At 47.8% G+C, this 12,077-nt stretch overlaps 1 protein-coding gene across 1 annotated transcript in view; it reads right to left on the minus strand.

Annotated features, from left to right (window-relative positions):
- Positions 1–7,993: 7,993 nt before the first annotated feature.
- LOC108790332 (disks large homolog 2-like) overlaps positions 7,994–12,077 on the minus strand; it is a 101,290-nt gene continuing 97,206 nt past the window's right edge. Inside the window, exon 11 of the mRNA XM_018560568.1 lies at positions 7,994–8,104. Within this exon, the coding sequence (XP_018416070.1) occupies positions 7,994–8,104 (111 nt within the window). The remainder of the gene's footprint in view (positions 8,105–12,077) is intronic.

Genomic DNA, 12,077 nt, shown 5'->3' on the forward strand with positions numbered 1-12,077 from the left:
ATGGGAGGCATAGAAGAAGCACCCAGCTCCTTTGGGCACTCCCTATGCCGAGGATTCCTCCCAGGCCTAGCATCTGGAAGCGCAGGAGCGCGCTTAGATGGAGGTTCTGGAGGGTCCCTAGAGGGGCTCCTAAGGCGGCGCTGAGCCCCCAGAAACTTGTGAATGAGCAGGGGAAAAGCGCTCAGGAGGCCTGGACCGCCTAGCGCGTGGTGCCCTACGTCCTTGCTGTGGTTGAGAAGGCTGCAGCAAGCTTTGAATTTAAGTCTGCAGCCATGCAGAGCCATTAGCATCTGCAGCTGCTTGTAATTGAGCAAATAGGCCAGAGAGATCTGACATTTTCTAAATCATTTTTGTGGATAAAGAAAGCTGCAGAAGTGAACTGACCTTGTGCTGACTCCCAACTGCCTGGATCACCCCTCCTCCTGCTCTAACCACCCTGGATGCTCCTCCTGGACCACTTGACCCAGCCAATCACGGTAAGTGACACCCGAGCACCTTCCTTAGGCTAACTTAACCCTTTCTCTACCTGACTGCCTGCCCACCCTGTCATGCCGTCCTTTCGCCTATTCTTTTGCCTTTTGCTCCAGGACTTTCTTTCCTTCAGGCCTGACCTTGTAAAGTCATATCAAAGTAGGTCTGCTACCTGTCCAGGATTCACCCGGACAGTCCGGGTTTTGAATGCTGTGTCCGGGTTTCATGGCAGCTGAAACCAGGACATAATATGTCAGGCAGACAGGGGCAACCAAAATTAAGAAAGAGCTACTGGCCCTACCACTGAAAATAGTCTCGACTGTGATATCTACATATGAACAGGTAGCATTACTTACATATGAATAAGCCACGACTGATTCTCCCAAGAAATTGTCCGCTTGTCGCTAGAGTGTTCAGGTTTCGCTTGAAGAAAAGGTGGCAACTCTATATAAAAGGGTGGGCCACATTAAACAATCTTCAAAAGGATACAATATGAGGGCCTGCTTAATTGCAGAAAATAGGTAAACCCAAATAGTAAAATCTCATATAAGCATTAACATGTGAACTGCCGGGCCCTCACCTCCACATAACGCAATAGCTTGAACAAAAAAACCCTTAGGGCCCAATTACTACTTTGTGGTGTGATAACGAGCATTGCCTTAGGGCAGCTCATTAAAATGAATGGTCTGCCAATGCGCCCTGATGTGCTAAACATCACACACAAACCTTTTTTTTTCTAATAAAAAGTACTATCCAGCATTGCGGTGTGCTACAACACAAGTGCATTGCCTTAGCATTGGGGTGCCATTTAAAATGGCACAGCAATGCAGAAATGCATGTCATGTGCTTACCGCATGCTTTGGTAACACCCATGATGACCTGAATATTACACCAATGCAGAAGTGTAAATGGGGCCCTTACAGATTAAGTTGTTCCAAAAAAAAAAAACATACTTTGGCTCCTGCTTACAGTACTTCCAGAAGCTGTGGATCACGCAGCTGAGCTTCACGGGAAAGATGGGTGCTCGAAATTCCACCAAAAAAAATGCACTATTGTAGGTGGCTGGGGAAGTGAGGGGGAACCCCAGAATTGGGGTGGAGGAACATGACTGGCCTGCACATCCTGTCCTGACCTCATCCCGAGAGAACACCTTTGTGATGAATTAGAGCGGAGACTGCGAGCCCGGCCTTCTCCTCCAACATCAGTACCTGACCTCACAAATGGTCCAACATTCCCATAGACACACTCCTAAACCTTGTGGACGCCTTCCCAGAAGAGTTGAAGCTGTTATAGCTGCAAAGTATGTTCAGTACAGGGGAACCCCCACGGCAAGGGTTAATAACATTTCTGCCCAGAGTTCTTCTTTAAATCCGGTTACAATGTTAAAACAAACAAAAAATGGAACTGAACAAAATATCACTCTGCAAACCGGCTTTGTTACCGCGCGGCCCAAGCTAGCTCCACGAGACCAAAGGTTTGGAATAATGACGCTGAATACGAGTTCCATTAGGAAATGTAGGCGTCGGAAACATAACATGGCATTTATTACTCATCCCTCTCGCTGTCACAGAATGAAGTGTTGTGATTTAGCAATTAGGGAACAAGGGAGGCGCTGTATTCTGAGAAGGGCTGTTATTAAGCTTCGGCGCTTTCGTCACCTCCGCCCCTAATAGGTCAGAAGTGGCCGGGCAACAGAATGTAAATGAGTCAGCTGGCAGGCGGCCTGCTATGGAATGACATTTATGGTGATTGGAGTGGAAGACATCGGTCCCGGATGGTGGAGGAATTCAGCCATCTCCCTGCCAATTGTCAGATCTGCTTTCTGTGCAATGATCTCTTTTATTTAACCCTTACATGATCAAAGGCCATTGCAGACCAGATGCCGAGACCACAGTTGCTATACGCCGGTTAACTTGACGTTCACTCGATGGCTAATTTATTTATTTTATCATTTCTATTTCTTTTAAAAAGCATTTTAGGCTTTCATTTAAATACTCAGCGCATGTGTTTTTTATTACAGTCTGACAAATGGACAAAACCTCCCACTGCAATACAATATAATGTATTGCACTGTGACAACTGCAACCTGCTGGCCTCAGCTGTCACTGCGCCACCATCTCTGTCCCCATCATTCAGATGCCCTGCACTTCCAGAGAGGAAATCTCCCCAAACAGGAAAAATCACATCTCTGACATGTCTGTGAAGGTTCTCATTCATCCAGGTCATGGTATATCTGTAAAAAAATTAATTAAAAGCAACTGGACTTGATATACATTTCATGAAGACTATACAGTTCCCATATATGCTAGGGATGCACCAATACCGGTTCTTCGGTATCGAGCACCGATATTTTTTTTGCGGTATTCGCTGATACCGAATGTCCCATTAAGGAAGCCGGGTTGCGTGTAATGACTCGCCACCCGGCTTCCCGATTAGCAGGGAAGCCATCTCCATGCTCCCTTGTCCCCAGGCGATTAGAAAGCATAGAGCCGGCTTTCTGGCCAATCAGAAAGCCGGGGGGGGCGTGTAATTACACGAGAAGCTGGCCAATCAGGAAGCTGGGCAATATGTCATTACACGGCACCGGCTTCCTGATTGGCCAGGTAGCCGGTTACGTGCTCCCTCATCATCAGGTGACAAGGGAGAATGAAGCTGGCTTTCTGGCCAACCAGAAATCCGGGGGGTGTGTCATTACACAGCGCCCGGCTTCCTGATTGTCCGGGAAGTCGGCTTCCGCGCTCCCTCGTCACAAATGACGAGGGAGCATGGAGCTGGCTTCCCCGGCCAATCAGGAAGCTGGGCAGTGTGTACCGGAAGCTCAAGTATCGGGCTAGGCATCAGAGCATTTGGGCAAGTACGAGTACTCGCCCAAATACTCGACATCGGCACCGATACTAGTATCGGTATCAGTGCATCCCTAATGTATAGTATGTCGTTGATCCCGGTATAGTTATCAGTGCAGTTATGTGAAAAGGGTCTGAAACACATTGTTACTCGTTGTGGTGAGGCACAGAGGTCTGAAGGAGGCCACACATACGGTATTTCATAACATGGAGTTGGGTAATAGAACCGTTTCCTTTAGTTCACTATCATAAATATACTTGTTATACAAGATATCAATAATAAATACAATAATATCAGAGTAGATGGTGTCCCGGGATAGGTTCATTCATAATTATCTCATCAATAAAATAAAACTGTTTAAAAATGCATAACATTGTATTTAAACAGCATCTGCTGATAAGCAAAAAAACAGCACGAAGAGCAATTTAGAAATTCCCCAGAGAATTTCTCATTCATATGACAAAAATGAACTTTTCATATTCAGCTTTTTTTTGGTCCTCTATTAACACCAGATCTTCATCAAAACTGCCGCTACTAAAAATATACCCCGATCACCCATAACACTATGACCACCCACCTAATATTGAGTAGGTCCCCCTTTTCCTGACCCGTCCATGCATGGACTCCACTAGACCTCTGAAGGTACGCTGTGGTATCTGGCACCAAGCCGTCAGTAGCAGATCCTTGAAGTCATGTAAGTTGTGAGGTGCGGCCTCCATGGATGGGACTTGTTTTTCCCGCACATCCCACAGATACTCGATTGGATTGAGATCTGGAGAATTTGGAGGACAAGTCAACGCCTCAAACTCATTGTTGTGTTCCTCAAACCATTCATGAACCATTTTTGCAGTGTGGCAGGGCGCATTATCCTGCTGAAAGAGGCCACTGCCATCAGGAAATACCGTTTCCATGAAGGGATGTACTTGGTCAGCAACAATGTTTAGGTCGGTGGTATGTGTCAAAGTAACATCCACATGAATGGCAGGACCCAAGGTTCCCCAGCAGAACATTGCCCAAAGCATTACACTGCCTCCGCCGGCTTGTCTTCTTCCCATAATGCATCCTGGTGCCATCTCTTCCCCAGGTAACTGACACACACATCCGGCCATCCACATGATGTAAAAGAAAATGTGATATATCAGACCAGGCCACCTTCATCTATTGCTCCATTGTCCAGTTCTGATGCTCATGTGGACACTGTAAGTGCTTTTGGCGGGGGACGTGGGTCAGCATGGGCACCTTGACCAGTCTGCGGCAACGTAGCCCCATACTCAAACTGTGTGTGTTGTAAAAGTAGCCACCACTCTAAGCTCACTCCCGTTTGTTATTTTTCCCCCCCCCTCTTATCTCTATAGGTTGAACTGGATGGACTTGTGTCTTTTTTCAACCTGACTAACTCTGTAACAATGTAACTATGTGATGGAGTGCAGTCTTAATACAAATTAGTAAACTAAACATGAGATTGTAGTCCTTCATGGGAGAGAGCTCAGAGTGGTGACTACTCTACAACACACACAGGGACCATGGGGAACAAAAGTAGCCCCCCTCCAGAAGGAAGGACGGTGTCAGCACCAATTCAGAGATGATTGGAGGATCTACAGCCGAGTGATACACAAATATAATACATTTTGTTAATAGTTCAGGTACTTGAATGTATTTTTTAGGATTGAACTCCTGAGTTTAGTGTCACTTTAACAGTTTGATACTTGCAATCATTCAATAACTGCAAGTTGCAAAAAAAAAAAAAAACTATTTTTGGGCCCCCTAATGCTCAAGTGTAAGACAGATAAAGGATAAAGAGAGATAGAACAAAGGAATAATTGAAGTAGAATGGGCACAATTTACAAAATAAGGGACCAAAATTTGCAAACATCACTCGTAAATTACCACAACATAAAAGGTATACCCTGACTTTAAAACATACATAAGGGGCAGAGATATAAAAGTGAAAGCTTCGGGTAGTCTATAAATATGAATTTTAAAAAAAATATTACATAAAAATACTTTATTTACATTTATATTTGATTCAAATTCATAAAATACCCAAAGCTTTCACTTTTATGTCTCTGTCCCTTATGTATTTTTGAAGTCAGAGTTTACCTTTTACTTAAGGTATTTTTTGATGCAATTTTTGGGGTGATTAATACCTAAAGGATACCCGAAGCTTTAGTTTTTATCGCGGGCTATTGCCCGACATGTACCGAGAGCGCCACAGCCGGGACGGATCCTGACATTACTGTTGAGATCCACACAGCTGCATGAGTGACAGCTGGCTCTGCCTATCTAGAGGCAGAGCCAGCTGTGCCCGCCTCCTCCCCGTCCACTCCTCCATTCAGCGCTGGGGGATCGGAGAGGGGAGGGGATCCCTGTGGGCAGCGGTGACTGACAGTCGCCACTCACTGCAGGAAGATGATTGAGAAGTGAGCAGATTGGCTGCATGTTTCTGCTCACTTCCTCATCGATAAGCTGCCACAGGTCGGCTCTCTTTGTCACAGGTCGGCTCTAACTATGAGGATGAGTGGAAATCACTGACCACATAGATCTCCTTTAACCCTAGGTCTCTCTGACTGTCCATTCACTTGGATCTACTTGTTCACCTTTTCTGATAGTAACTCCTATCAGTGCTCAAACTGCGTTAAAGGAGAACTATGGGGTTAAGGCTTTTCCCCATAGTTCTCCTTAGGGTAACGGGAGGACACAAACTAGCATCCTCCCGTCACCCTAGGCTCAGTATACCGCGAGCTGTAGCCGCAGCTGAAGCGGATCCCGACAATTGTGCCGGGATCCGCCCAGCTGCGTAACTGACAGCTGGCTCTGCCTATCTAGAGGCAGAGCCAGCTGTACCCGCCCCCTCCCTCGTCCGTTCCGCCAGTCAGCGCTGGCGGATCAGAGCGGGGGATCCAGCCCCTCCCCTGTCATGGCAGAGAGCCGTGACAGGATCGAGAGGTGAGCGAACGCCGGTATGTGTTCGCTCACCTCCCGATCTACTGAGCCGACCTGTGACAGTCTCATTGTCACAGGTCGGCTAGAACTATGAGGTGAGTGGAAAACATTCACCTCATAGTTCTCCTTTAATCACTTGCAACAATCACTTGGTTTATGATCACCCCAACACAACCTGGTTGGCTCGACAGATATACATTCCAGTTTCGATTTCACACATTCGGCCTGTTTACGAACGCTTGTATGTTGGTTCTTATTGTTCATTTGGCACTTCAGGATTGTAACACTGTACACCATTGTTCATGCCTGCTGTTGCTTCCACCCCATTTATGAACTGGAGTATATCAGCATTACAGGATTAGTTCAACCCTATGAACATGATGAGACACTTCACCGTCTTTCTAGTTGGCCAGATTGTAGATTTTAGTTTTTTTTTGTTGAATATGGAAAGGTGACATTTGCTGCAAAAGGGTCGGTTCAAGAAAAACAACGATTTCATTGACAGGTGGAGCCTAGAGGACTGAGTCAGTCGTTAGCTTCTCCTATGTTTTAGATACTCCAACAGTGAGACCTCCCCGACATAAATCCTGACCACCGGAGTCTCTGTGTTCCTGTCCACCTCTGTGTGTTCCTGCTACATTCTCCATAATATAAATGACCCTTCAAAAATCCAGAAGGGATGGTGGGAGCCATTCATAATGCGAAACACGTAGAAGCCCATCACTGGAGCCATTCATAATGGGCACAACTGGTGTGCAGACCCAGGAACTCATCCCATAGATGATGGGAGCCCTTCATAATGAGCACAGCAGGTGTACAGACCCAGTAACTCAGCACAGGGATTATGGGAACCCCTCACAATGGGCAAAGCTGGTATGCAGACGCAGGATCTCATCCCAGGGATGGTGGGAACACCTCTTATGGAGCACATTAGGTATACAGATCCAGGAACTCAGTGCAGGGATGGTAGGAACACCTCATAATGGGCACAGTGGGTGTGCTGGCCCAGGAACTCAGCCCAGTGATGGTGGGAGCTCCTCATAATGAGCACAGCAGGTGCACAGACCCGCGGACTCAGCTCAGGGATGGTGGGAGCCCTTCATAATGGGCACAGCCGGTGTACAGACCCAGGAACTCAGCACAGGGATGGGGGAGCTCCTCATAATGGGCACAGCAGGTGTACAGACCCGGGAACTTAGCACAGGGATGGTGGGGGCCCCTCATAATGGGCACAGCAGGTGTACAGACCCAGGAACTCAGCACAGGGATGGGGGAGCTCCTCATAATGGGCACAGCAGGTGTACAGACCCAGGAACTCAGCACAGGGATGGTGGGGGCCCCTCATAATGGGCACAGCAGGTGTACAGACCCGGGAACTCAGCACAGGGATGGTGGGAGCTCCTCATAATGGGCACAGCAGGTGTACAGACCCGGGAACTCAGCACAGGGATGGTGGGAGCTCCTCACAATGGGCACAGCAGGTGTACAGACCCGGGAACTCAGCACAGGGATGGGGGGAGCTCCTCACAATGGGCACAGCAGGTGTACAGACCTGGGAACTCAGCACAGAGATCTCACCAAGAGAGTTCCACAACATATCGTTTCAAATGACCGTTCAAACTGGTGAAGGAATCAATCGTGACCTTCAGTACCTTTGCTCCTTCTGTATACATTAGTCCGGTGACAACAGAAGCCGCTGCTATTGTAACACAAGTCAAACATACAGGAGGATGAGTCACTTACCTTCCGGCTGGTATTGTGCTACCATAGTCACAGTCTGACCTGCACCCTTTAAGGCAGCTGCAGCTTGTTCATGGGAAGCACCACGGAGGTCAATTCCGTTCACCTGAACAAGGGGATTAGAAACAAAATGCTGAAAGCTGAACTCCAGGAAGACACAAAGAGGCAAACGAATGCAGCTCTGTCATCATTAATACATCATCAACTCAGTTTATAAATACAGAGTGAATACCTAAATTTGACTTGACACCAGCCCTGTACAGCGGAGCTTAGACAGTGAGAGGGAGGGGTCGGCTGGAAGCCAACATGCTGCATAAAAATGTGATGACAAGGAAAATGCTGATAGGAGGAGAGAGCATAGTGAGCAGAGGCTTACTGGGAGTCTATTAAAGAGACCTTTTCTCGCCTCTGTAATCATTTGTAAAGCTTCCAGTATTTTTTGCTGCCTGCTTCCTTTCTGTGCCCATGCCAGGTATTGGCTGAACAGGAAATGAGGAGAAACCCCCTCCATTTTTATGGCTGCCTGTGTCCCCTTAACTGTTTCACTCCCAGAACCATGTTAAGATGCACATTTTAGGTCTGAAGCCTGCAATCATTATACAGTATATACCTTGTAAAATAAAATGTTGGCAGCTGCATTTTATTATGTCAGACGTTATAAGCGCATTGCTTAATCAAATCCCAAAACAAAAAATGTGCCATATTGCAGCTTACAAGTTCTTAGATGTGGCGTTCGTTTTCTGGCTTTTTCCTTTATTTTCTCCCGGCCAGTAACATGCTTCCTGTCGTAGGGTGACAACGTTCACTCACCCTGCTGTATCAGGCCAACAGAAACAGGAAGAGAGTACAGGACTCCGCCCCCTGCTAATGCTCGTAACAAAAGTGTTTCTGTCAGAGATAAGAGTCAGAGAGCACAGGAGGCAGAGAGCACAGGAGGCAGAGAGCACAGGATGATTCACAAGATTTGTGGAAGGATTATTTGGTCTTTTTTTGTGCTTATGAAACCGATATAACAAAACACTTTCCATGGTGTATTTAACCGCCTGGCTGGGAGCTTCCTGGATGTGACAGGCCGTCAAAAGACGGCCTGTTAGCCCCGCCCACGAGAAACTGCCTGGATTTAAAAACAGGCAGCGATGCCTGTTTATATACAAGCGATCCACCGACTATAGAGCCGGCAGATGGCTTGTATAACATGCCGGTATGTGCCCCCCCCCCCCCCCCCGCCACCCCACTCCCGCTGGTCCCGAGCTCCGCTGTGCCCGGTGTGAGCCTGGGACCAGCATGGTGGCTCTGTGACAGGGGATTAGAGGGAGTTCGGTACACAATCTCCCTCCGATCCCCTCTTCGCTGTCAGAATGCGGAAGTGATATATATTACATCACTTTTGCATTCTTGTGTCGCTCTCCAGCTTCAGACGCTGGAGAGAAGCTGATGAAGCAGATCTGTGCTTCATCAGCTTCTCTGGGGGTCCCTAGGTGACATTAGGGGTCTTGGAGACCCCTGATGTCTCCATAAAGAGGACCTGTCACATCTCCTTGCTATCACATAGGGGGATTCTTAGCCCCCTATGTGATAACAGTAAAGTTAAGTGGGGAAAAAAAAATTTAAGTCACACATGACAAAGAATTTTAAAAAAACACAATTTTTTTAAAAAAGTCCCCGCCCATACATACACGCGTGCAAATATGCGTCGGGTGCGCATACGTGCGAAAATGACTATTGCACCCATTACGCCGCACATGTTACATATCGCAGTGAGAGCAATAAGTCTAGGGCCATCAATCACTGATAATGAGACTGATAGGGAGCAGATAAGAGAAGTTCATTGCCGGGGTGTACATACCCTTTAAGTCATAGACTTTCATGACTAGGGTTGTCATTTCCCCGTAAATAACCATTTTCTCATCACAGCCCTTTTGTACAGTTATTCACGCCGCTCATGGACATTATTCTACCAGACAAGTGTATGTCATCGCCCCGTGTGAATGATCAGATAGACACTATGACCTCAGCGGGCTCGTTGAAGGCTGGTGACTCCGCCGATGATTGCCGCGCTCGGCTCCAGAATTTTTCTGACAAGGCGGAAACACATAATGACCATCCTGGCAGCCGTTTGTTATTATGAGCGGATAATCACTACCCAATCTCCACAGTCATCTCCCTGCCAACCGAGCTGAGATTGCGGGGGCGTCCTCCATATGTCGGAGTAGGAGGAATGGCTACGTTACTGCTATGACATCTACGGAACATGTGAACGGCTGATCGTCTTCTATGAGTCATGGCTGAGGTAGATTTGGGGAGGGGAGATCTGGCACGGCCAATGGCAGCCAGTCCACTGGAGCTGGCTCTCCATCTTTTGTTTCCTTTTTAATTGAACAATCCCTATTGGAGATACCAGCACAAGTCCCTTAGGGCCAATTCAGACATTTTTTGCTGTGTTGAGCACTTTTAGTGGTGGCAGGTTCTCTTTCAGGAGACATTAGGGTTCTATTAGACCCCTTATGTCACCTTTGCAGCCCATTGAAGTTGATCAAGCATAGATAGTACTTGATCAGCCAGAGGCGTCCCCAGGCAGGGTGACACCCGTTCGGACACCGAGTGACACCCGCCGTGGTGTCACGTGCTGTTTCGTTGGTACCTGCCGGTGGCCATCTTTTCAGAGAGAGGAGGGGGCATTCACCCGGTGGGATAAGGTATGCCGCCGGGTCCCCTCCTCTCTCTCTTGAGAAACTGCTGGCTTCTCTCTCAAGTGCCTGACTTTTCAGAGGGGGTGCCACCAAAACGACTGTCAGTCATTTTGGCGTCACCCCCTCCGTTGGTGCCACCCGGGTGTGAGCCGCACCCCCATTGTGATGCCGCTGGATCAGCTTTTTCCCCGGCCAGAGAGAGCTACAAAACTGGAAGTGACAAACTAAACATCGCATCTGGGTTCATTCAGCAGGGAGAAGACCAGTGAATGGATGTTCACTGGTCTGTGTTCCCTCTAGTCACCAACACCCGGGATGCCGGTCCTGGGCCCACAGGAGGGGCAGCAGGCCCAGGAAACATGGTGGGGGTGTAGAGCAGGGGTGGGCCACACATATAAGAGCCTGTGGAAGTGATTGGGGGGCTGTAAAGTCTCCGAGGAGTCTGCTTAGAGGGGCCCAAGACGTTATACCCACCTAATCCCTCGCTCCCTCCAAGCTTCCTTCAATCTGCACAACCGGTGCCCTGAAGCAGCTTCTCTTGGCAGCTCCATCAGTCACACTCTGATTTCATCACATTTATTGTAGGACCAGCACTCCTGCATTGTAAGCGAGTATGCCAGTGGCCCGTCCACAACCCCAAGCCTCAGAGGAAGAGAGCGCCTGCTGGTGGTGGAGCAAGGGATTTATTTTTAATGTTCCCCTAGACCAGGGATGGCCAAACACCGGCCCTCCAGCTGTGGTGAAACTACAAATCCCATGAAGCATCTCTCTCCGGGAGTCATGTCTGTGGCTGTGAGAATCTTGCAAAGACTCATGGGATTCGTAGTTCCACCACAGCTGGAGAACCGCAGTTTGGCCATCCCTGCCCTAGACAGAAACAAGCATTTAACCCTTGCAATGCGGAGTGAGCCGATCTCTTTACTCATCCAACCGTATCCCTCTCTGTCCTAGGACTATGATGGATGCTTCCACAAATAAATAAAATACGTATTACTATGTAAAATATAGATATTTACATGCTAACAATGCTTGTACTAAATCATTACATTTCAGAAGAAAAGCTGGTGTCACTTTAATTATGTCTGCTCACTCATCTCATAATGGTAGTCCTGTGTAATTGTAAGTAGTAATGGGCAATCAGCACAGTAATACACCCTTCCAACTCTGGCTGTGCTTGGCTGAGCAGACATCTGCTAGGCAAAATGTGATCCTGCTGTGTGGATAGCACAGTACACTGCAGTCATCTGTCATGGCAGGAAGGACGTCCGATCTGCCACCTGCAGATGGGCAGTACTGTACAAGATCTCATCTCCGCAATGGGAAATCCTTAAAGTGACTCCATCATTAAAGCAACAATGCTATCCGCAAGGAGTTTGCATGTTCTCCCTG

Source organism: Nanorana parkeri, unplaced genomic scaffold, assembly GCF_000935625.1.
Source record: "Nanorana parkeri isolate BGI_ZX_2015 unplaced genomic scaffold, ASM93562v1 scaffold466, whole genome shotgun sequence".
Classification (NCBI taxonomy): domain Eukaryota; kingdom Metazoa; phylum Chordata; class Amphibia; order Anura; family Dicroglossidae; genus Nanorana; species Nanorana parkeri.